The 27,122-nt window shown below is 39.2% G+C and overlaps 1 protein-coding gene across 2 annotated transcripts in view; it reads left to right on the top strand.

Moving 5' to 3' along the window:
- The window catches only part of LOC122811267 (inositol polyphosphate-5-phosphatase A-like), a 1,048,439-nt gene that overhangs the window by 912,857 nt on the left and 108,460 nt on the right, over positions 1 to 27,122 (top strand). For both annotated transcript variants that reach the window (XM_044082997.1, XM_044082996.1), the window contains exons 12-13: positions 3,975 to 4,048; positions 21,485 to 21,596. In XM_044082997.1, coding sequence (XP_043938932.1) covers positions 3,975 to 4,048; positions 21,485 to 21,596 — 186 coding nt within the window. The remainder of the gene's footprint in view (positions 1 to 3,974; positions 4,049 to 21,484; positions 21,597 to 27,122) is intronic.

Genomic DNA, 27,122 nt, shown 5'->3' with positions numbered 1-27,122 from the left:
GAATGGTCCTAAAATCAGGCAAAATAGATGACTTGCAGACCCCACAGTCTTTCCATATTGTGACTCAACACACACACACACACACAAACACACACACACACACACACACACACACACACACACACACACACACACTCTCTCTCTCTCTCTCTCTCACTCACTCTGTCTCTCTCTGCAGTACAGTTTGTCAGAACAGAGCAGAAAAGTGATACTATGTTTCACTTTCTAAGTGTAAATGTTATCACTTTCCCAGTGACTGGACTTCCTGGACTGGTAATCAAGCTGGTCCTGGGGTGGCTGTTTAAAAGGCATGACTTAAGTGTTGCCCATCACCTGGGTAAGGTCAGGACCCCTAACAGGTTTAGGTTGGCTTGTCACTTTCTCACTTTGAGGGAACGTAAATTGTTTATATTTTTTGATTCCAGTTTAAAGCTAGCTGAATTGAGCTAAGTGGACAGCTTGCTCATAGAGCTGAAGTACAGGTTGCAGTTACAGATGACATCCCTGTTTACTTGCAAGCCTTGCTTATACACCTGTTGTAAATGTGTCAGTTCAGTTTATAACTACCACTAGGGCCCTTTTGTAAGCCTAGCCATGTGACCCACAAATTTGATTTATTTAGGTGGTAATTTTATTGACTGGCTCTGTCCATCAGAGACATAGGAGCCAAACCAGGGGTGGATTTCCTATTACCCATCCATTGGTTCAAGTTGTGCTTAAATAGGGATAGTGAGGAATTTTTCATGTGGCTGGGGAATCTGTTCCAGAGAATGGGTATTTTCTGAGTAACTTGTCTCTAGCATGTCCTATTTATAGCACAAGGAAAATGTAGTTTTTTTTTATCTAGTAATTCAGATGCTGGCTGTTTTGTGGATGTGCAAAAGGTTCATCAAAACAGGGTCCGGGGCTACCATGTATGCCAAAGATCATCTCTCAGAAGTCTGTATGATAGAGTAAAAAGGCAGGGCTTTCAGACGGTCAGTGTAGGACATTGTTTGCTCCTGTGTTCTTTTTGCAGGGAAGCTTTGTGAATGTTTCATTTGCTGCATGTGTCTGGTCAAGTACATACTGAAGGTGGTGGTATAATCTGTGTATGATGAGGACAGAGTACAGTGGTATGATCACTCTGGACCTAGATGCCACCCCCTTGCTTAAAACTTGTTACAACCAAAAGGCTAGGTTGCTACCTACATGAGTTATCAGATCACTGACTAGTGAATCAACTTTTAAGGATGTCTTTATTGATTTAGTTACCCGAGTGGTAGACTTTTGGAAGGGTACTTTAGTGCATTTCTTGGTATTACGTTTTTAGCCATGGCATTGGCACCAAGCATTTGTCTGTATTGGACCACCCTGAAGGGTGTTCTTATCTTAGGAGGTGATTCATTGACTGCTCTCAGTTTGTAATAATCTGCAAACTTGGTCAGCCAAAGGCCATTGACATCCAAGACGTTGATGTCAAAGAGGAGTGGGCCCAACACAGAGCCCTGGGGGCTCCACTGGTGCTGTTCATATATTAGCTTGGTTGTTTTGTTTCTTAAGATAACATGTATAATTTTTCTCAGTGCCTGTTGTCGGGCTTGGGCCTTTCCCACAGTCAGTGAGATACTACAGTGTTAAACATAGGCAAGAGGCCAAAATTATCCAGACTTTTGGCATGAAATTTCAAAATTTCTCTACTGGCTTTCTCTAAAGGGCACTGGAGCCACATCAGGTTTGGCTTTGGGGCACTGGAGCCACATCAGGTTTGGCTTTGGGGCACTAGAGCCACATCAGGTTTGGCTTTGGGGCACTGGAGCCACTTTGGGGTTTGGCTTTGGGGCACTGGAGCCACATCAGGTTTGGCTTTGGGGCACTGGAGCCACATCAGGTTTGGCTTTAGTATGGTTAAAAAGAAAAGACTAACAGGGTCATTGACAATGTGATCCTGGTAACGTGACTATTCAACAGCCCAGAATTAACAGTTGGCAGTGATGGCAATCAAATTTCACAGATCTTGACCATATGTTCTGCTTTGGATGCATATTGCATTCTGTCCTGCCACTTTAATGTGAGTTTATTACTCCAGCTTGATTTTTGTTGTGTGTGTTTGCTCCTACAACAAAGCTCTTGACTGTCAACAAAGTTTGTGATTCAGGAACCTGTCTTTGTTCTTGGATCTATTCAAAGCCTTTGATACTGTCTCCCACCCCAAACTTCTATCCCAAGTGCCTCTTCTGGGCTTAACTGAAGCATCTTTACAATAGTTCATTGATATATGTCTAACAGGTATCAATCTGTCAAATGGAACTCTTAACTTCTCTCCTTACTTACCAGTCAGCACTGGGGTACCCCAAGGCTCAACACTAGGTCCGCTTCTAACATTATTAACCATCTTAATTCTATCAGCAAACAAGCCACCCTAATCAATATGCCAATGACTTTACATTAATCTGCTCCACCAGGAATCTTTCTCTTCTACAGAACTTAACTCAAGAAGCAATCAGTTCCATCGAGTCTTGCCAACAACCATCTGCTACATGACCCCCCCAAAAAACTAAACTTCTGTTTTTACCAAAACAATTTTCTCCAGATACTTACAATCTTAAGTTTGACCTGCATATAAGTAACAGCATAAAAAAAAACACTAGTCCAAAATGGGTCATAGTGTATAGGGCTAAGAAATTCACATATATATATGTAAAAAATGTGTGTGTGTAAAATAGTGTTCACACACACACACACACACACACACACACACACACACACACACACACACACACACACACATAGAGAGTACACAAAGCACAGGCTTGTAGCAAGTGCACAACAGCCTGGACATTACACAGACTATTTCCTTGTAGTACAGCCACAGACAAGTCTCTATTGAGGTACATAGAAGGACAGAGAGAATCGGTACACAAGAGTTGGTAATACAACCGCTGCAACTTAGAGAGTTTATGAATTGTGAATAGCACATATACATGCCTGCCCAGGTTCACGTTCTGCTCTGAGCAGATTGCACTTCTTGGAGATTGTGTAGCACATAGACACACAGATACATAGATGTGTGTATGTTTTATATGTCCCATGTACATTTGCAGAGTTTCCCCTCCACTCTTGTCATGATTATAGTTTTAAAAGTTCTTGCTTTATATCCAAGCTGGCCATATGCTGTGCTGTATTGTATGCCCCTATTGTTTATTAGGACTTCCCCAAGCACTGCAGCCATCCTTTGATAGACAAACAGCCTTATGGTGCTTATTATGCCATTCCATCTTTCGGCGCCTAGGTTATGCTGCTTTGTGCCATTCCCCTCAGTGCCATGGGTTTGTCCACAATTCTGATGCACTACTGTTGCAGGGAATGCAGTTGTCCATGCTGTGTGCCTTTGATCTGTACTCTGCCACTGCCCAAGCACTCATGGTGCTGTACACCTTTTGACATGTACACCGCCATGCTGTGCCCATGCCTTCTGATGCCTGCCTCGCTGTGGTTCTGTGCACCTCTGTTTTAAATGTTTCTGCTTGTGCTGATGAAATATGTAGTATGCTGTCATTTCTGTCATGCATTTGTGGACCACACAATGGTGAGTGAATCATTCTGTTCATAATTTGTGTGTTTGTGTTGGTGTGTTATGTTGCATTTTACTCAAGCTCCTGAGTTGGTCTCCATTACACAACTAATATGAGGAGATATGACATTATGAATCTGGCTTCCCTTTTATAGCACTGGATAAGGATCTGTTTGTGTAATAGCACTATAGACAGTTTCTGAATTTACACCATTAATAAAAATGTAAGATTGGCATTAGTTGCAATGAATAGTAAATAGATAATTGACTATAACCTGTTGAGTCGGGGTATATGATAAGGATTCCATAGAAAAGAATGTTAACTTTGATGCTCTTGCACTAAGTTTTTTTTTCTAACTGTCGCATTTATGAAACATAGTTGTTATGAAGGAGAAATAATTGTCTTGCATTTATTCTGCAGTTACATCAGTACGATCAAGAACTTTCTGCCTTCTCTGATGATCTTGTTGAAGAAGATATCCATTTTCCACCCAGGTATGAAATAGAAAAAATCAATATGCAACAATATATCTTGACGTGCTGTTATAAAGTACAAACGAGGAATTTCTTTTTTCTTTTTTTCCAGGTTCTTAGGTAAATATGTTAGTTGCTCTTGTAAGCCATTTTAAGCCTAGTCGTTCCCCCTCAAAGGTGAGAATCAAACCCTGTACCTTGTGTCTGTGAGATAAACACCTTATGCCAATCTCCAATCCCAAATATTATGTCATCACTCTGTGGACTATTGCAAGCCTGGCCAATAACCAGAGGACAAAGTCAGATCATGTATCTTGTATCTGTGAGGGAATGACCTTAACCATTATACCAACCCCACTCCAAAGACGAGACACTCGAGTGCAGCACCCCCTCCTTATGCTACATTGCAGTGTCAGCAATACATCTACCTGGTATCTGAATATACCCTACAGCTTTCTGCACCAAAGGTGAGTATACTACCTGTCGACACAGTCTCATGTCACATGGTATAATTCAGTTAATATGTAAGACTGGTGTGTTTCTTTTTTGGGAGAGAGTAGAACTTTAAACAACTATCCATGTGTCACCCACAGTGCATCCATTTTAGATCTGGCCATGGTTTATATTATTTAAGGTATGTGTTGTATTCTGTAGGGAATGCTTTCCAGCAGTGAATATTCCCTGGTAATCTCTGGGAGAGAAGGTATTACTACACAGTATTTATTGTTCCAGGATACGGGACAGCATGGGAGAATAAGTTGCACTGTAGTTTTTGTTCTGGGAAATAAGTGCTTAAGTATAGCATGTTGTATAATACAGATTTATTACTGAATACAGAACAAAGTGGAAGAACTTTTCAGGCTAAAGGTAGCATACAGGAGTTCAGTTCATATGGGTGGCACTCTTCAATTAACCTCTTAATATTAGGTGACTTTCTATACTGGCATTAGATAAAATGACCAAAACATCAAATGATGGAGTCTACAAAAATATTTTCACATTCTCAGAGAGCACTTATGGGATATTTATTTCATTAGTACAATCAATGTGTAAATGAAAATAGTTTCCTAAACTTAAAAAAAAATATATAAATGAATGAAAATACAACCCAGAAGTAAGACGTGTTAATGCTTGGCAGTATGCCATCTCACTTCATATTCCCCCTTTCACAGAGTAACAGTCAGTGTCTAACCAGTCCATGACCTTTTACTGTGCAAGCTAAGCAATGACACTGGTTTCTATGAGCAACTCCGCGTCTCTAGTTAAAGTAGTGTCAGTGGTGCAACAGGTAGCACACTTGTTTTTGATGCAGAAAACTGTAGGTTCTATTCCTGCTCCAGGTGGATTGATAGCTGAAACTGCAGTACAGCATAAGGAGGGTGCTACACTTTCTGAGTATGTCATCCTTTGGACGAGATGTTAAATCAAGGCCCCATCTGCTTGACTTGGTGGTATTTCAGATGGATGTTAAAGGTCCTATGTCACTTATCAAAATGGGTAGTGAAAACTCCCAGATGCCTTGGCCAAATTTTCCCCTGTAGTATAAATACCACCTGAGGTCTCCCTTGAAAAGTGGTCACAAGCCTAGTGGGACTAACCAGTTAACAAAGGATAAAAAAAAAAAAAAATCAATCTAGATTGCTGTAGAGAGCAGATGCTTTGATCTTCTAAGATGGGTTTCTCTTGAAAGTTCATTTAAAAATCAGTAGTAGTGGGAGGACACTAGATAACTCCATGAGCATAGCTGACTGAACATACTGCCCACATCAGTAACTGAAATATTATTTTTTGGTAACAGTAATTGGGGGTGCGTATGTCAATAGTAGACAGTGAATGCTGTGTTTGTCACATGGCAGAAGACCTTATAATGATGACTGTATTCATTGAGCATTACAAACTGGCTGTACTCCTATCTGGAAGCAGACTACTGTAGTTCAAATTCACAAGGGAAGCCCTGCCTTAGTCTGTAGTAATTACAAACCAGTGTCACAAGCACATTATGCAAGGTTGCTGTGTCTTTCGGCTTTTCCCAGTTAGGGGTCGCCACAGTGGAAATCCGGTCTGCTAATGATTGGCAGTAGATTTTTACGTGCCAAGTTGCCAGCCCTGATGCACAACCTTCAATGAAGGTACGCCCATTCATGCATGACTCCACACAAAAGACGCTCTAGCTGAGAATCGAACAGGACAATGTCTTACTGTGAGGCGACAACACTACCGCAGCACCATCACCGCAGTATATCACATTATGCAAGGTAAATGAGTGAAATATCTGAAATTATTCTGTCGGACATAGGATACAACCTTCATCTTGGCCTAACTCTTTATGGTTATGTAAAGGTAGAGCTTGTATGCTTAACCTTGTAAATTTCTCACAGAGCATGACTGCTGCCCTGGATGAAGGTTTATCTTTCCATGCAACTTACCTTAATCTGGCCAAAGCAATCGTTCATAAACTCAGGGTTCTAAAGATAAATGAAGATGCAGTAACATGGATCTGCAGTTGAATACATGGTGATATATAACAGGCAAGATGAGGATAAATCTGATCCTGTCCATCTTCTTTCAGTAGTGGAGCCCCTCAGGACTCTGTGCTGGGACCACTCCTTTTTTGTATCTTTTTCACAGGCATCATAACTGTCTCCATGATCTGGCTTGAACTTGTACTTGATAGAAAGGCGTGTAATTCCAAGCCAAAATACTGGCTTCTGTCCTAGCTAAAGGAGCAGACATCAACATATATTTTGGGAAGGTTCTTGAATACATTTCATCATAGTGGTGGTATCTATTGTTTCTGTCTGGCAAGGTGTACTGCTGACTCCTTCTGAGGCTATTGGCTAGGTTGTTCACCTTGTACAGTGTCATGAACTTGTAGATTTATCAGTCCTTGGCAAATGTGCTGTGTTTTGTTTTTGGCACATTTTATTTCTAATGACTGGTCCTGAAGTGCTAAGGTTCAGGCTACAGTTTGACTACTAGACACATTACAGTCCCTAAAAGCTACTGACACCTCATAAGGCAATGGGCTTATGTTGTATCAATACCATAACCTTTTTACCAGAATGTAATTCTTGGACATCTGCATTGTCCATGTAGTGGAAAAGAAGGTATTTTCTTAATTAAAAACCTGCTGTCCCTCACTTAGGGTCTTACTAGTCCTGTGGCATTGTGGTCAGAGTCTTGCCTATTGATATAAGACAAGACCGATATTGCTGTCAGTATGCCCTATTTCTAAGTAGTAACCCTCATTCATCTGGGGGTATGCCAAGCATGGGGCCTGGCTCAGGTTGTCCTTTAAAGCATAGGATTGAATGGCTTTTTCTTCTTGTTCCTCATACCCATGGTTCTCTCTATTTTAGCAGTTTAGCGAGGGATTATATGGTTCTGTCTATTTTAGCAGTTTAATGAGGGATATATATACCTATATATCTGCCTGTTTTAGTAGTTTAGTGAGGGGGATATGCAAACTTTGCATAGTCATGAATAAATTGTTTAGAACAATTGCAGACATACAAGAAAATACTAGCTTTCTCAGTTTTTGGAGAGCTCTTACATCGGTTTACTGTTTTGACAGTGTAGCCCATCTGGTCCATTTTTATAGCCCAGATATACCTTGTGTCTGAACACATTGCCCTTTTTTGAAGAATACTTTCACTCCAGCAATGTGTAGGTGGTGTAACACATAGATTATATGATTACCTCATTGAGAGACTTTCGATCAGTACATTATCTACACAAATCAGATTTTTTATGCTTTCTGCATCAGGCATGAACTTGTGCAAAAAGAATGGTACTGTTATTTCTCCTGACCCTACTACCAAACTCCTAGGAATAACAATAGACAGTAACCTCAACTTTGAAAGTCATATTAACAGTACAATATAAACGGTCAACAAGAAACTGGGATCCCTCTATAGAATCAAACCCTTTCTTACACCAGTAGCCAGGACTGCTATAGCCAGAACTCACCTAGTCCCTACTCTACTCTATGCTTCACCCATTTATATGAATCTTTCTAAAAACAACCTCAACAAACTGGCAGTATCCTATAACAATATTGCCAGATTTGCTACTGACTCTCCTTTCAGAACTCACCACTGCCTTAATTTAAAACAACTTGATTGGCTAGAGTTTCTACACCATCTCCAATGTCTATAGCTTGCTATAGCCCACAAGACCCTATATCAACCCACCAATACTCCAATACTCTCAAGCCTCTTTACCCCCTACAATAATGCAAAACATTTACGCTTATCAAACAAACTACTGTTTAACACTTGCAGATCCAACAACTCAGCAGGTGACTCCCTGTTCTCTAATACTGTTGGAAAGCAATGGAATTTACTACCCACTGAACTCACAACTCTGTCTTCTCTTACACTTTTTAAAAAGAAACTCAAACTATACCTCAATACACACTGGTTATGTTCCTGCACTAATCCTGACTAACTTTCTTACTTCTCCCCAATAGCTACCGTACATCATCATAGTCTTACCCTTATAGATTCTTTTTACCATGAAACTGCTAATGAATTTCATAAATATATGTATATAACATCCTCTCATAAATATTATCCTTGCTGTTTACTGTCCTTGCTATGCACAGTTGGAGCATGGTAGTTAGTATTTCCCTAACAATGTTTAACTATTTGCTATTTTTTTTGAAAAAAAAATTTATTGTTCTAACTAAAATGTATTTGTTCTAACTAAAATTTATTTGTTCTAACTACTACTACTTTCTATATTGTAATTTGTATGTATCTTTACTGTTATTTCCTTTTTTATTGTATTTTGTAAGTCTCTTGGAGCTTTTCTCCCCGGGCCTCTACTGAAAATGGACATGTATCCAGTTAGACTAGCCCAGTCAACAAATGTAAAATAAATAAATAAATAAATAAAATATTGAAGTCTGCAAATAAGTTTAGATACTCAAAAGCACATCCATTCTAGGTGTGTTGTTTTTCCCCCTCCAGCTATAGAGACAAGGTTGTTCTTGTCTTGGGACTCCACTTTTATGGTCCATAATCTGTTGCCAATGTCTGTAGTTGTGAAACAGTTTGCACCATCAGCCCTAGATAAGCTCAGGGCTAGATGTGTCATGGGCCAATGAGATAAGGGTACTTGTTGATTTAACTTTCTGTGGTCTGTAGTAATTTTCTAATTACCTGTGGGGTTTAGAACAGGGTAGACTGCAAACTTATGCAGAGTTCTCCAGCCTTATAATTCCTCTCTCCATCATGGTATCCAGAATTTTTTGGGCATCCTCATAAGATGCCAGTGTGTTTTCATACTAATATACATACATTGGGCTTTTACTAGGATCGGCTACCTCAGAATCATTGGCGCATGTTTATCATCATCACTTTTGCAGAATTACTGACTTTTGTGACTTCTCCCACAGAAGGGCTGATGCCCGGCCTGGCTTCCAGAGTTTTTCACCCTTCTCCTCACTTTTCATCCTTCTCCCTTTCAATCAACCTGACAGCATCCCACCTGGATATTAGCGCACCTGTGGTATAAGAGGGATGTTATTGCACCCCATCTTTAGTTATTTCTTATCACAGTACAAGAAATAACAATTCTTAAGTAAATACGAGTACTGAACGTCTTCAGTCCACTGGGCTGGCCTGGCTTCCTGAGTGTTGATCAATACCCAGTTGAGGAAATGTCTATCTTTATTATTTTTATCTTTGTGCCTGTTTATACTTAAGCAGTTTTCAAGGCAGACAAAAGCTTTTCAGGGGAAAAGACTATGTGCCTTGTCCTGGGCTGCTATAGCTTCAACCAGATTATCTGTAGATGTCCCACTTAAGAAACTTAAAGACAAATACCCACAGGAGAAGAAGCACAGAGAGGCTAATAACATAATGATCAAGTCAGAAGGCCTTCCTAGGATCAAAGGCATTGGGTCTTTGCGACCCCTGTCCCTGACACCTGTTTGGAATGGGGCATCAGGCAATGCCTCTTAGGAGGATACCACATTTTCAGAAGAAGCATTTCCTCACAAGTTGAAGTCCTTTGGCAGCCATTCATTTCAGCTGCCTCCCCAGTGGCATCTGATTCTGACACCCTCATTTAGCAGCTGCCTCCCCAGTGGCATCTGATTCTGACACCCTCATTTATCAGCTCCCTCACCAATGGCATCTGATTCTGACACCCACATTTTGATAATTGAGGATGAGAGTGGAGTATCCCTGGGTCTGATGTATGAGGATGTTTTCAGTTCAAAAGTGATGTCATTAGTACCTGCCTATAACTAGAAACTTCAAACGTGGCCTGCACCACTAACAGCATACCCAAATTATCCAAATCTCAAGAACCATGCCATCTTGCCTCAGCATAGGCTGAGTGGGCTTTCTTTACTCTACTAAAATGTGTTTCTGTCACCAGAGGCAAGACAACGGTAAACAGGCCAAGGGAATGACAGGCCAGTTCAGAAAAGATGGTAAGCCAACCAAAAGGAGTGTCCTGGGATCCTTGGGGTTGAGACATCTAGAGAACAGCTGTGATGTACGACAGCTTTTTTCCTCCCATATCCCTCAAATTCCACTCAATCCTCCCCCAACCACACTTTTTCCACTATCCTAACTCAGAGTATGGGATCATGTGGGGCAATTTTGAAACAATGGGAGAAAATCACTTAACCCATTGCTTCCTGCAAGAGTACAGTCTTCAGGAAAGCAGAGCTTCTATAAGGGTATACTCATCTTAAAAGGAAGCCTCCCAGTCCTCCTGAAATTAGTATACTTATCCCTGTTTTCAAACCTAATTTCTTACGTCCTGGTAAAGATACATACATAAAACTTAGACATCTATAAGTTGACATGATTTCCTAAGCATCACAGTGACATGATCAGCATGGGATGTCTAGAGCTAGATTTAAGGAGTATTTGTAAAAAAAGTTATGAAAAAAATAGGACTTTTCCTTATTAAAATTAATAATGCAAAATATAATGTGATACTGTCATGTTAGGGGTGGTGTATTCAGGCAGTTATGTGTTGGTAAAAAAATAAGGTCATAGATGTGAAGACATTTTGAGATATAAATGCTTTTTGGTAAAGCAGTTATGGCTTTTACCTGTATTTTCACAACTGCATTAATTTCATAGAAGTTGTATAACCTACATCTGACCAAATGGTGCCATTTTATACAAAACATTAAGGCTTGCAGCCACTTGTACCAACCATCTAACACATTTTTTAGGTTTATATTGTTTGAAATTATTATATGTATAATTTGCATAGATTTGGGATGGCAATATCACAAAATAGCTGTGTGGTATCTCCTCTTGTCATATGTCATTGGAAAGCTATTTAACAGCTGAACAATTACCCCAATTCTATCTTGGGTGTATCTTGCACACTTTTGAGATGTAACCCTTTGTTTGACCACAATGTTAATATTTTTGCCAAACAAAATGCAGTTTTTCTTTCATAAATATGCAGTATAAGATCAGCATCTACCAAAGGGCTAGGATATTTTAAATTTTTGTAACTTGCACTATTTATCAGATATAAATCTAATGATGTGTGTTTTCAGTAGAGGATTTGAGGGAAAGCTCTCGGGAAGCAAGTGGTTTCCTGATTTAGAAAATCTCAGGAAGCAATGGCCTGTTGTTGTTCAGGGTTAAATTTGTTAAGATACCATGGTCCTAAGAATTCTGTGACAGAGATATATGCTTTATTAAAAAAAAAAGAAAAAAAAGAAACCAAGACTGAAGCCATTCCCCAAATACCCAGAGAAAAGAAGACATCTTATCAAACTTGTGCTACCAGAACATCTAAGACAGGGGAAATACAGTACTAGAGTGGGAAGAAGGGAGAAGATTTTAGACAAAAATGGTTATTATTCCTAAGAAGAGATGACCCTTACAGGCCAGTTTTAGAGTTATCAAAGCTAAAGAAATTTCTAAAAGTGCCAAAGTTCAGAATATTACCTTTGCTGGCCTTTCTTGTCTCTTCTGTTCCCCGAAGAATGTATGGTTATCCAAGATGTGAAGAATGGCTACCTCTACGTACCCATAGCCAGAACATACAACCAGTGCCTGAGATTTAAATCAGGGGGTGCACGCTATCAGTTTATCCATAAAAGTCTTCTAACAGACCTGGCAGCTAGGGATCTTGCATATACGTTTGAAACAACTGTGATGCAGTGCATTGACAAGTGGAGCGAAATCCAGTCTTACCTGTTGAAGAGGTTGGTCATGGAGACATGGAAATTGGCCCAGGAGTCACATTTGACCCTCAGGGAATCTTTATCCCATTTTAGGAGAATATCTTGTACAGACGAGCTGAGCAAAACAGAGGTATACCCTCATGAGTGGATACTGAACAGGGCTGTATTTCTGGATTTGGTCCATATGTGGGGTGTACCAGAAATATACCTTTTTACTTCTCTAGAAAACAAACAACTTAAAACAAATGACATCAAGCCACTGAGTACAGGAACATGGACAAAATATGCCTTCTCAATTGGTTGGGCAGGTCTGTTTATTTATGCATCTGTTCTCATCCCTCTTATCCTCAGGATGATGTAAAAGGTAAAGGAGGGCACAAACATGCATGTCATAGCACCTTTTCTGGCCAAGACAGCACTGATCCTGCGTCTAACCAAGCATGGTAAGGATGGAGATTATTCCACTACCTCAAAGTATGGACCACTTGAGCCAAAATAAGGGTTCACTTATACACCCTAATCTTTATGATGTAGCACTCATCCGGCTTAGGCACGCATATTTTTGAGGACATGCTTACTATTTTAAGGGAGGATAGGAGACCACATAGAAGGGCATAATCTCTAGCAAAATGAAAATATTCCCCTCTGTTGTCAGGGAGAGGCCCTGGATCCTAACCTGTCTTTAGAGCTCTTGCTCCTCAAACACCTGTTAGACCTTTACATGTAAGGTAATCTTATGCCTCACAGGAAGGACACATGGCTGCTGTCTGTGTCTGTCTACCCTGTGACCCCCCCTTAATTTTTTTTGTTCCTGTAAAACAATTCCTCATAGGGGTTCCACTGTTGTACCTTACCCCACAGAGCAAGGAGAAGAGGATTTTGTACATCCTGGATGAGCACAAACAACATGGAATTTATTTAGAAAGGATAAAAGAAGTAAGAAAAGCAGATCACTTATTTATAGATTTTGCAAATGGTAGGGATGGCAAGCCTGTTTTATAACAGACCATTTTAATGGCTAGCTCACTGCTTTCCTTTCAATTAGTCCTTCCATGGCAGAAATCTACCAGAGCATTTGAGACCACGTCACAACAGCAGCAATAGTCACTATGGCCTTCCTTAAAGGGGGTTAGCACCCAGGCTGTTTCGGAGGTGGCTACCTGCCCCGTTGTCTACAGCTTCTCCAAGCACTATAACGTGGATACTACCTCTAATGACAGGGCAAGATTTACCATGGTCATCCTTCTGGGACTATTACATAGCCAACCAGCGAATGGTCCATAAATGTTTTACAGTCTTTACAAAAGTTTATTTGGTACATAAGCAGTGGACATTCTTCTGGTTAAACTGGCACCTGGATAGATAGTGCTCTGGCTTCTACCAACCCCTGTGGTTGCAAAGACATAATGTATTTCTCTTATGCCACAAATGTGCTGATGTCCAGGTGGTAGGACATCGGCCTTGCCAATTGGGGGAAGGATAAAAAGCAGGGGAAGTCAAGCTGGATGTCAGGCCTTCTGTGGCTGAAGTCCCTAAAGATAGCAGTGCAAACAGTGAACAAACTGGAACATTTACAGTTGTGGCAACTTTCTACACAACTATAGTTTTTTTGCAAACACATGCTTAAACTGGCTAAACATTTCATTCACTGTTTCTTTCTCTATACTGTTTCAGTTGATATGGTGGTGGCTGTGGGGGGAGAATGCTGTATCCTAGACATATTCTGTCAGTGAGGTGACAGCCTTTTAAGGCTCAGGGATAATTATTTTTGCAGCAAAGACCCCCCCCCCCCCCCCCGCCAAACTTATCAGTACAGCAGCAGCTTAAAACTCATTCACCTGGAAGAATTGTGAATTACACCTGGAACTTACAGTCCTTTAGTGATGCACATTTTGTTACTTTCATTAAAGTTTTAAAGACGGCACCACTGTAGTTTTGTTAGACTGGCTGGATAAAGTCCAACTAAATGGTTAGAAGAAACAAAAGAAGATTCCAAAATGGTGGTCGTCTGAGAAGCATCCTCTCCTCATAGCTCCTACACTACTTAGTAGGTTAACTTCATAAATTCAGTAATTCCTTGGAAAAGACCCCTTATCTCTGAAATTTCATCTGCCTAAGGTCGGGTCTATCTGAAATTTATAGAAAACTGATAGGCTGGTACTTTAGTTCTACACCTAATAATCAGCAGCTAAGTGAAAACGATCGTACATGTGGATTTATAGAGGCCTAAGGCTTCAGCACCACAGTAACTGACAGCAGCCACAAGAAGTGAAACGAAGGTAATAATGCCAAAAGAAGCTGAAATTATGGAAACCCAAACATCTAAATCCAAATTATCACCCATATCCTCTTCTCCTGAAAAAGATGTTATTCCTAAGAGACTGAGAACTTTCAAAACCTATCAAGAGCTTCCAAAGGAACCAGGAAAGCAGAAGGCTGACGGAATATTTCAAATGGATGAGCTGAGAAGCACCGTGTTACCTCTGCAATCTGCCATTCAAGAACAGTCTGAAAAAATGAACTCTTTCGGGACCTCAATCAACCAAAATGCCGACCGTTTGGAACTAGTTGAAGGAAGATCCAAGACAAATGAAATAGAAATTGAACACCTAAAGGATGAACTAAAAATTAAGGATAAAACAATAAATGACATTCAAGCAAAAACTGTGGATTTAGAGGCTAGAAGTAGGCAGAATAACCTGATAATTAAGGGTTTATCTGAGAAATATGAACTAAACCACCTGCTTGAAACCATTACACAAATCTTTAACAACCTACTTCACGAGAGAAGCCCTCCAACTAAATGCATCATTGAAAGAGCACACAGAGCTCTGCGGAAGCAGCAAATTACTTCAGTCCCAAGACCCATTTATGTCAAAATGCTTAACCATCAAGATGTGCAAGCCATTCTCTCAGCCTATAAAAAATTAAATCACTTTATATGGAATAATCAGAATATTGTCATCTCCCAAGATCTACCCCTTGAAATAAGAGAGAAATGCTGCAAACTTTCTCCCTACTGTGCTGACCTTATCTCACGTAAAATTAAGTTTCAAATGAAGTTCCCGTATTCCTTGTCCTTTGTCTATAAAGAAATTAAATACTCTATGTCCTCACCCAAAGAAGCGGATGCAGTTTTTATCAAGTGCTTTGGATCGGCTCCGACTGTACATTGAAGCACCCGACTGCTTCTTTTTGCTTACCGGAGGCTTCGGTTGTGCTTTCCGATCTTATCTGATGTCCTTTGATGACGATTGTTAACTTTCCAGGTAATAAATCATCTATTTTTATCTGTATTTTGCTTCTGCTGTTCTCCTACCGATCCTAGGAACGTTTCTTCTGGATTCGTTTGTCCTGGGAATCCTTGAGAGTGACAATCTGTTCAGGACTTTACTGATACACCTCCTAAGCCGGAAGCATATTAGTATATATCCCCTGAGGACCTACGGCACAATGTCCGATTTAAAAAGGCCTAGTGTCGTTAACTGTTGAGTCCAACTTCATCCGAACTGTCTGCTGGAACATGAAACAAGCTATTAATAGGACTTTACTGCTGGGAAGGGTGAGAGTTGATATTTTTTATGTCTGTACAGCTGTTGTCTAGCTGTAGAGACAAAATAGATTCTCTCATAAGTCACCCTTCTCGCATATGGTTTTTGCTTTGAGCTTTGATCTGCTCTGCCCATTCTGAACTGTTGTCAGTCTTGGCATATGCTGAATAAAACTGGTTGGATTGTCACTAGCTTTAAATGTAACATTCTATAACTTTTGGTTACAATATGAATACAGTTCTTTTTGTCAGGGGATAATGTTCTGTGAAGTTATGTAAGATTATTACTTTTCATGTAATTGTTTTAATTCATTATTCAATCTATCTTGTGACACCTAAGTTATACTCTATTATTAATATAATATGCGTGAATGGGCGTACCTTCGTTGAAGGTTGTGCGTCAGGACTGGCAACTCGGTACGTAAAAATCTACTGCCAATCATTAGCGGACCGGAGTTCCGCTGTGGCGACCCCTAACCGGGAAAATCCGAAAGAAACAAGAAGATGTGGTTGCAAGAAAAGCTTTGCCCATCAATATTAAGCTAATGAATCCAACTTGAAAGATTGCTATATATTCACTGAGTCCTCTAAAGTTTAGCCACATATTTTAAAGATTCTAGCTGCTCCTCATTAACACGTTTAGTATAGGTGTTAGTTTTTCCCTTCTTAATGTTTTTGGTACTCTTTACTAGTTCAATTTCTGGGAATTTGTACTGCGGTTCTATGTTATGTTACGCTACCAATGCAAGTAATCAAATAGTGGTAAGGTGTTTAAACTAGGATATGTTAGGCTTTTTAAGGGGAGGATATATAAGTCATATAATCTTAATTCATAACTGTAGGTTTTATAGTAAATCATTAATCTTTACTCTCATATCTATATATTTTACTAGCCATTTCCCGACTATCAGTTATGTGCTGTTAACTTTAGAATCTATTAAGCTATTTTATTCAGTAATGTACCTGGTTAGGGTAATGGGTCAAATCTTATATAGTTGACCAACTCCTACATATTATTGAACCTTTTTCGGAAGCTATTTGAATATGATAAGAAGGGTTTCTGATGGCTTCATTGGGAGTTAGATTAGTGATGTATATTGATTGTAAATATTGTTGGTATTTTGGTTTTCATCTGAATCTCAAATGTATGATAAGCCCATGCTTATCTAGTATGTATAGTTTTCTTTCTCTCTCAATTATAGGGGTTTTGTGGGTAGGCACGGGGATAGAATTGAGCGAGTTTTGTGCTGTATTTTTTATAATTGTCACACACTGCAATTCTGCTGGATCTTATTCTGAGCCATATATCTCACACCATAGATACCCTTATGTTTTTACCCCGATCCCTTTCAGTCATAGATAAGGCTTGGAACATTACTTCCTGGAATGTCAGAGGGCTTCAGGAGAAAAATAAGAAAAATTTGTTAATGCATCTACTCTGTAAATCTCACTCAGACCTCTGCTTTATTCAAGAAACACACATAAAAAATGACTGGTTTAAAGAAAAGAAGAGAAAATGGGTTAAATACATTATCTCATTGGGATTTAGTGGTAATTCCAAGGCGGTTGCAATCATTATTAAAAATGCCTTTAAACCTTCGATTGTTGACAAAGGGGCTGACCAAGAGGGTAGATGGTGCTATATTACATGCTTATCTCAACATTTTAACAAACCAGTCCTATTTCTAAACCTTTATGGTCCATGCTCAGGACAAAAAGAATTCATCATGAAAGTCTATAATTTTTTACTTAAATTCCCAAATCACATGTATATCTTGGGCGGAGATTGGAATATGGCTATTGACCCTAACATTGACCGCTCCAGTAAGGCTAAAGTTATCAGTACTTAGGATTCTCTAGCTTTGAGAGAGTTAATGCTTGATTTTGATTTGATGGACCCGGTTTCATTTGATAACTATTCTGGAAATAACAATTTTTTCACATATTTTTCCAAGTGCCACCACTCCTGGTCTTGTATTGACTTTTTTCTAATGTCTAATATCTTCGCTAAAAGGCAAATTAAATTTTTAACTGAACCTAGATTCCTTTCAGATCAATCAATATTAGTCTTAGGGACAGATCTTACACCAAACTTATCCCTAGTATATAAAGGCTCTAACTGGTCTCTAAACAGCAACTTACTAAAAGACCAGGAAGTAATCGAAGAAATCACCCTAACTTTTAAAAGAACTCTTTTCTGCTTCTCGAGACAGTGATATCCCTTTTGATGTTAGATGGGCGGCATGTAAAGCTGTGATTAGGGGAATTTTATTAAAAAAATCTAGCTTTCTTAAAAAAATGAGCAAAGAGAAGGAAAATAGTTTAGTGGCAGAGATTAAGACTCTTGATGATAAGCTCTTAACTAACTACTCCTTGGGCACGGAAAAAGAATTGTGAATTAAGCAAAAAGAACTTTTTGAACTCCATCAATCTAACTTCTCCCTCCAAGAATTAAGATATATTACTAGATACTCAGAATGGATCCAAACTCCTTCCAAAGCTCTAGCCAGATTGATAGAGAACAAGCTTAAATCCCCTAGAATTGCACTTATTCAATATCAAAATACACTATATAAATCAGATACACAAACTATTCAACTATTTCACCAAATATATTCAGATATTTATGCTAGCAATAACTTGCTTTCCTCCTGTGCTGAGATGGAAAAATATCTGAGTAGCCTTACTTTCCCAAAACTAATTGAGTCCCAGAAAAATATCCTCTCAGCTGGCTATTCCGGAGATTCTTGAGGCCATAGATAATCTTAAAATAGGGAAAGCCCCAGGCCCAGATGGCTACTCTCCTGATTTTTATAAAACATTTAAATCTACCCTAGCTCCCATTCTGCTTAAATTATATGAATGTATCTCAAATAATGGTATTACTGACCTTTATATTAATCACTCTAAAACTAAACTAATCCCTAAAAATAATCTAGATGGTTCCAATTTAAATAATTATAGGCCGATCTCTCTTATGAATGTGGACATAAAAATTATTTCGGCCATTCTGGCAAATAGGCTTAAAAAAAATATGCATTCCTTAATTTCTCCAGAACAAGGGGGTTTTATGTCCAATAGACATACCTGGGACAATACTTTAACATTGGAAACAATGATAAATCTCACCAAAAAAGACAGAAACCCTAGATATGCTATGGTTTTAGATGCTTGCAAGGCCTTTGATCAGATAAATTGGACCTTTTTGTTCATGGTATTGTCTTTCTTTGACATCCCCCCTGATTTAATCAACATTATCAAAACATTATACAAAAGCTCTTATACAAATCTTTATATAAATAAGCAATGCTCTCACCCGATAAAGATTGCTAATGGTACTAGACATCTCTGCTGCTCTTCAACTTATATTTAGAACCCTTCTTCCTGTATATTTTACAGAGAGCCTATCATTCAATTCCTAAAATTCTCAACACTAACACTAGCTCGACTGCTTTTGCTGATGATCTGAATCTTTACTTTGAACATCCTTTGTCTGACACTAAAAAGATAGTTGAGTCTTTGAATGCCTTTGCCTGTATTTCAGATTACCAAGTTAATCAAAACAAATCCTTTATTTTCCTGATCAACCCTATAGCACATAGACAACATCTCTTCCCAGACTCTTCTTTTTATATGGTTTACTCCCTTAAACATCTAGGAGTTTCTTATGACCACTCTTCTTCTTCTATTCTACATTCTAATTTATTAAAAACCTGGCTTTCTGTCTCCCAAGACATCTCGAGATGGCAACAGTTAAAACTCCCTATGTTAACTAAAACTTCTATCATTAAAATAAATATTCTTCCAAACCTCCTTTAGCATCTCAATGCATCTCTCTCCTCTACTCCAAATCTCTTCCTTAACAGAGCGCACAAAGCCTTTGCAAAATTCATATGGCACCCTAAGGCTGTAAGAATTTCGTATCAAAGACTTACTTTACGGAAATCTAAGGGTGGCCTAGCGATGCCCAGTCTCCTTCTGTACTACAGAATCATCCACGCAAACAGGATAATTACAATTGCTAATCATCAATCAAACTCTCCTACTTGGACTCCTCTTTGGGTCAAAATGTGGTATAATCATGCCCTAAATAATAATCTTAACCCAAAAGCTCTGCCTTTTTTAAGCAAATTAAACCTTAAGAAACTAAAACTACATTACTCCTTAAAGGTTATAATAAAAACTTTTCAGGAGTTATTCCAATCCCTTAATCTGGGAAATGCACTCCTCCTCTTTCAGCCAATCCATCTTAACCCAAACTTAAACCTGAACTGTAAAATGATTAATTTGATCAACTACCCCTTAATCAAGGACTTCACTCTATGGGATATCCATAGACACAGCCAACTTTCCCTAACAGATCTTCGAATTGCTTTAAATTTACCTAAAAATATACCATTATTTTGATTGCTTTAAATTTACCTAAAAATATACCATTATTTGAGGCAAATAAGGGAATTTACTTTATCAGTACTTCACAGCTATCCCAATATTGACGTTGATCATAACCGAGTGGCCAACCTGTTACAAAACTTAGTTAACAAGAAAAACATGTTATCTATAGCTTACAACACCTTTTCTTCAATTCTAGATCAAGGAAAAATTATATTTGCAGATTACTGGGATCACCAGGGGACAAACTTCTCGTTGGAGCAGAAACTTCTTGCTATTAAATCTACCCTTATGTATTCACCCTTTAAAAAAGTTACTTATACACAATTTATGATTACAAACAATTTATATTTTACTCCAGTCCACTTAACAAATTTGATTCAAATGTATCCACTTCATGTTCCTGTTGATCTTACCCACATGCAGATATTATTCATATTTTGTGGTTCTGTAGATATTCCCATAGTATCTGGTGCTCACTCGAGGTAAGACTTGACAAAATGGGTTACCACAAATCAACCCTGTCCTGGGAAATGGCATTACTGCATGTTACCAGCCTTAACATACCTAAACTTAAACTTCATGCTCTAATTACACTCTGCCTCCTGGTCAAATTTTACATTACTAAACACTGGCTAGATCGCTCCAAAATGTCCTGGATGGGGTTTTAAGAGTTTGGCTATCAAATACATCACTTCTCAAAAATTGTTACTAGCTAACCCCCATAAGTGGACTTTATATCAGAAATTCTGGGACTTTATTTTTGTACTTCTGACTGACGATTAACAATTGCTTCCTCTATGTCATTTTTAGCACTTATCCCTGTTTACCACTAAATCCTTTAACCCATTTGTCCCCTCCCTATTACCTCTTTTTCTATTTGATCATGGACAATTTGGTGCTTGATATTTAATCTTCCCCCTTCTCTCCTGAAATCTGATTATTAATTAATGTGAATTGCAGTGTGGTTATATGTTTTATCTATACTTATCTAACTAGCTTTGTATCTAGAGATTTCCTTTTTGCAGTATTTTTTTCTGTTCTCATTTGCACATATGTATATAGTGTATTATAGGTTATGATTTGGATCTCTTCTGTATTACTGTGCAGGATTAATCCGTCTATTGTTGTAATAGTGCGTTTTATGTATATGCTAAAATCAATAAAATTGCTATTTGAAAAAAAAAGAAGAAACAAAAGAAGACACTGTCATGCCGAGGTTATTTTTCTAAATATGTTTACTTTTCTCCAGCAGCGGCTCTCACTGCATTTTTTGAGACTGCATTCCATCTCTTACCACCTTGTTAACCGACATTTGTTTTTTTTTTGTTTCACATAGCTATCCGTATAGTGAAGACTGCACACAGCCCACACAGTATATGAACACTCGGTGCCCTGCATGGTGTGATCGCATCTTGATGTCATATGCTGCTAGCAATATGGTCCATGAGGTATGACTCCTACATTTAAGAATGAAAATGCATTTGAAAGAGGTTTTTTTTATTTGTTTTGTAGAGAGCATTACAGTTTTCGATGAAGAAATTATTACCTTATCCCATGTTGAAGACTTGACAGGAGTAGCAAATAGTATTGATTATGCATAATGTAGCTTGCCTTGATGCAAATATCCTTAATGTCAGCAAAAGGAAGACACAAACTGGCTGTCTTAAACAGGAGCAGATGCAGTCCACCTGGCTGACCGTGATGGCCAGTACTGAATGCCATGGAGCAGAGCTTAGGAAGTAGGATTGGATGACCCAGAGACTCCTCAGACTCTGGAATAGACTGCCCATACATGTCAAGCAGAGCACCTCCTTGGCCCTCTTCAAAAGGAACCTTGACGATTAGATGGGAGAAAGGAAATTCACCCCGGGGATCACGTCAGTCGCCCTGCTAGACAGGGGTCCAGGGAAGTAAATAGTGTGGGAAGAAATAGCCAGGGAATTGTTATGGCTAGGCTTGTATAGGCCCTAGAGTATATAGCCTAGTACCCACCTATGAACCTATAAAGAATATTTAGGGAAAAAAAGGAAGGCAGAATCCCAGTAAGGACTGCATGTTTTTGTTGGTATTTATTAATTTTATCTGGTCTGCTTTCACGAAGATGCAATAATTCAAGATGGAATTAGTGCAAAGGATCAAAATTTGGGAAACTCTACCTTACCCTAAGGTTTCATAACCTTGGATATGGCTATATTAACTAAGGGAGTGCAGGAGACTTCCCCATTCATTGTGTTTGTGAAGGGGGGAGGGATTGCCTCCTGTATAAAACAACTTTTTTTTTTCTTCAGCATTTGTCCAACACTTATTCCATAGTCTTAGCCTCTTCACAGACATTTTTATATTTCAGCAGCCCCCCCTCCCTTGTTTTCCCCTCTTCCAAGTCACTGTCATGTCCTTTTTAGTTCCCCTGTCTAACTTTTCAATCTGGTTGCCTCATCCTGCCATATTTCCTTCTCCTGATTTACTGTTTCATTGCCTTCTGTAGTTTAATGTTAGTAGAGCCCCACAATTCCTCAGCAATTATCAATCCTCCCACTGTTGTATATTACTTCTTACTGACCATTACAGCAAATTCAAATTTCCTAACTGAAGTCTGAAACTTTAGTACTTATCCCACTCACTTCCTTCAGGTTATTCATCAACTGCCAGATATGTAATTAACTCTTCAGTTTTTCACTTGTAAGGAGCTAGACACCAGCTTTACCAATGTTGTCTGCTTATAAACACTTGAAAGAAGTACTTGTCAGAATAATGCTAGAAGGTTGAGTTCCTCCATTTGTACTGCTGTCCTTGAAAGCTGTGTCTTACTTCTGTCTGTAGGTCATTCTTTGTCCTTTCTTTTTAAAGTGATGACCTGTGTACTGTGGCCACCTTTCAGGTTCCAGCTACCACCCCTTCTAGTTTCAGGACCAGCATCTTAGTTATACCTTCCTTCTCCCACGTATTGTGTACTACTTCGAGCACACACATTATCCATTAATATATTCTGCAGCTCCCCAAACACCTTCCTTCTCCCATGTATTGTGTACTACTTTGAGCACACACATTATTCATTAATATATTCTGCAGCTCCCCAAACACCTTCCATCTCCCACATATTGTGTACTACTTCGAGCACACACATTATCCATTAATATATTCTGCAGCTCCCCAAACACCTTCCATCTCCCACGTATTGTGTACTACTTCGAGCACACACATTATCCATTAATGTATTCTGCAGCTCCCCAAACACCTTCCATCTCCAATGTATTGTGTACTACTTTGAGCACACACATTATCCATTAATATATTCTGCAGGTCCCCAAACACCTTCCATCTCCCACGTATTGTGTACTACTTCAAGCACACACATTATCCATTAATATATTCTGCAGCTCCCCAAACACCTTCCATCTCCCATGTATTGTGTACTACTTCGAGCACACACATTATCAATATACTCTGCAGCTCCACAAACACCTTCCATCTCCCACGTATTGTGTACTACTTTGAGCACACACATTATCAATATACTCTGCAGCTCCACAAACACCTTCCATCTCCCACGTATTGTGTACTACTTTGAGCACACACATTATCCATTAATATATTCTGCAGCTTCCCAAACACCTTCCATCTCCCACGTATTGTGTACTACTTCGAGCACACACATTATCCATTAATATATTCTGCAGCTCCCCAAACACCTTCCTTCTCCCACATATTGTGTACTACTTCAAGCACACACATTATCCATTAATATATTCTGCAGCTCCCCAAACACCTTCCATCTCCCACGTATTGTGTACTACTTCAAGCACACACATTATCCATTAATATATTCTGCAGATCTTAAAAAACCTTCCTTCTCCCACGTATTGTGTACTACTTCGAGCACACACATTATACATTAATATATTCTGCAGCTCCCCAAACACCTTCCATCTCCCACGTATTGTGTACTACTTCAAGCACACACATTATCCATTAATATATTCTGCAGATCTTAAAAAACCTTCCTTCTCCCACGTATTGTGTACTACTTCGAGCACACACATTATACATTAATATATTCTGCAGCTCCCCAAACACCTTCCATCTCCCACGTATTGTGTACTACTTCGAGCACACACATTATCCATTAATGTATTCTGCAGCTCCCCAAACACCTTCCATCTCCAATGTATTGTGTACTACTTTGAGCACACACATTATCCATTAATATATTCTGCAGGTCCCCAAACACCTTCCATCTCCCACGTATTGTGTACTACTTCAAGCACACACATTATCCATTAATATATTCTGCAGCTCCCCAAACACCTTCCATCTCCCATGTATTGTGTACTACTTCGAGCACACACATTATCAATATACTCTGCAGCTCCACAAACACCTTCCATCTCCCACGTATTGTGTACTACTTTGAGCACACACATTATCCATTAATATATTCTGCAGCTTCCCAAACACCTTCCATCTCCCACGTATTGTGCACACACATTATCCATTAATATAGTCTGCAGCTCCCCAAACACCTTCCTTCTCCCACGTATTGTGTACTACTTCAAGCACACACATTATCCATTAATATATTCTGCAGCTCCCCAAACACCTTCCATCTCCCACGTATTGTGTACTACTTCAAGCACACACATTATTCATTAATATATTCTGCAGCTCCCCAAACACCTTCCGTCTCCCACGTATTGTGTACTACTTCAAGCACACACATTATCCATTAATATATTCTGCAAATCTTAAAAAACCTTCCTTCTCCCACGTATTGTGTACTACTTCGAGCACACACATTATACATTAATATATTCTGCAGCTCCCCAAACACCTTCCATCTCCCAAGTATTGTGTACTACTTCAAGCACACACATTATCCATTAATATATTCTGCAGATCTTAAAAAACCTTCCTTCTCCCACGTATTGTGTACTACTTCGAGCACACACATTATTCATTAATATATTCTGCAGCTCCCCAAACACCTTCCGTCTCCCACGTATTGTGTACTACTTCAAGCACACACATTATCCATTAATATATTCTGCAGATCTTAAAAAACCTTCCTTCTCCCACGTATTGTGTACTACTTCGAGCACACACATTATACATTAATATATTCTGCAGCTCCCCAAACACCTTCCATCTCCCACGTATTGTGTACTACTTCGAGCACACACATTATCCATTAATATATTCTGCAGCTCCCCAACCTAACTTACCATGCATTATTGCCTCTTCACCGTGACCACTGCTTCTTTTACACCTGCCTACAGTAACCTTCTTCATTTGATAGCAAGTATATCTTATTTGACAGATTTTGGGCACTGCAAAGTATAACAGTGTAGCTTTAATTCAGCCATTTCAATGCTGCCGTTGTCATCTTCCAGTAATGTTGTCCCTCTACCATTAACACTTTTATCTCTGCTATTTAAGTCTAATGGATTATGCTATTTATTGTAGTTCTCCAGTACCCACGGTGGTGGTGCTGCGGTAGCGGTCGCCTCACAGTAAGACGCTGTCCGGTTCGATTCTCAGCTAGAGAGTCTTCTGCATGGAAACATGCGTGAATGGGCGTACCTTCGTTGAAGGTTGTGTGTCAGGCCTGGCAAGCCGGTACGTAAAAATCAACTGCCAATCATTAGCGGACCGGAGTTCCATTGTGGCAACCCCTAACCGGGAAAAGCCGAAAGACACATCATCATTGTAGTTCTCCAGTCTTGCATCAGCATCTGTTTCCAGTTATTAAAATGTGTTTCTGTAGCCTCTCTCTTATCTAGACTTTGACTCCTTGCACCATACCTTCAGTCCTCATATTTCATGATTCTTTCTTTCCTTCCTGCCCTGTACGGCATCGTCATGACATTTGGGAGTACTGCTGAACATCTCACGTTTGTGCTAAAGGCATCAAACTATCTGTCCTTTGCATCTCCATCTCTTCATGTTTTTCTGTTAAATTATTTGTCCAGACAAAAAAGAGGGACATTCCTTCCCCTTGCATTTTGCCTTCAGTGGCTTGTGCGTACCTTCCGTAAGGTCAGTGGAGGCACAGTTTTTATCATTCACAGCCTTTTGCTTTCCTTTACTGCTGCACTGGATGCCTCCTTGTTACCATGGCTGCCAGCGCTAGAACTATATCTATACAAGCAACAATGTCCAACCGCCCGCCCAGGGGTGCTCTACACCTCTGGAAGGGCATTATTTCCACAATAACACACACCCTGGAGGGCATTATTGCTCTTAAAGAATGGGCTGTCTGTAAAATTGTGTTTTACTAACTTTTTTTTTTATTACTATAGTATTTTTTTATATATTTTTGATTATGCTATTTATTGTACTTCTCCAGTACCCACTCGCTCTATTAGAATAGGAATGCAAGGGTAAGGAATGTCCCTCTTTATTATTTGCATTTATGTTCCCCCAGGAAATAATATTATTACCATAGAAAAGATCCTATGTTGGCTATCTCTAAACTTACCCCAAGAAACAATCATCCTAGGTGACGTAAACATTGATTGGGAATCTTGCAACAACAAACATCCTACAGACCATATTAACCTTTACGGGTTCTCACAAACTATCACCTCCCCCACTAGAATAAATAAAACTAACAAAAAAGAAAGTACCTTAGATTGGATTCTCACCAGTAATCAACCCCATACTTTTGTAACTGGAACCCTCCCTGATGATATAAGTGATCACTTATTAACCTACATCATCAGACTTAAAACCAACCCTCCTACCCATAACATTACCAGTACAATCAGATCTAAAAAAAATTTCAACTTGGAACTATTTCAAAGTGAACTGAACGCATGTAATTGGACACCCTTAAAACACCTTTGTCTTGATGATGCTGTAGATTTCTTTAATACTAAGTTTCTGGCCATACTCAACTACCATGCCCCCACTCGCTCTATTAGAATTAGAACTAAATCAGCCCCCTGGCTCTCAATAGAAACCAAGCAAAAAAATCA

This window comes from Protopterus annectens, chromosome 9.part0 (assembly GCF_019279795.1).
Source record: "Protopterus annectens isolate FY-2018-M chromosome 9.part0, PAN1.0, whole genome shotgun sequence".
Lineage (NCBI taxonomy): Eukaryota > Metazoa > Chordata > Ceratodontiformes > Protopteridae > Protopterus > Protopterus annectens.
Note: the sequence above shows the minus strand (reverse complement) of the source record. Positions and strands in the feature narration are given on the sequence as shown.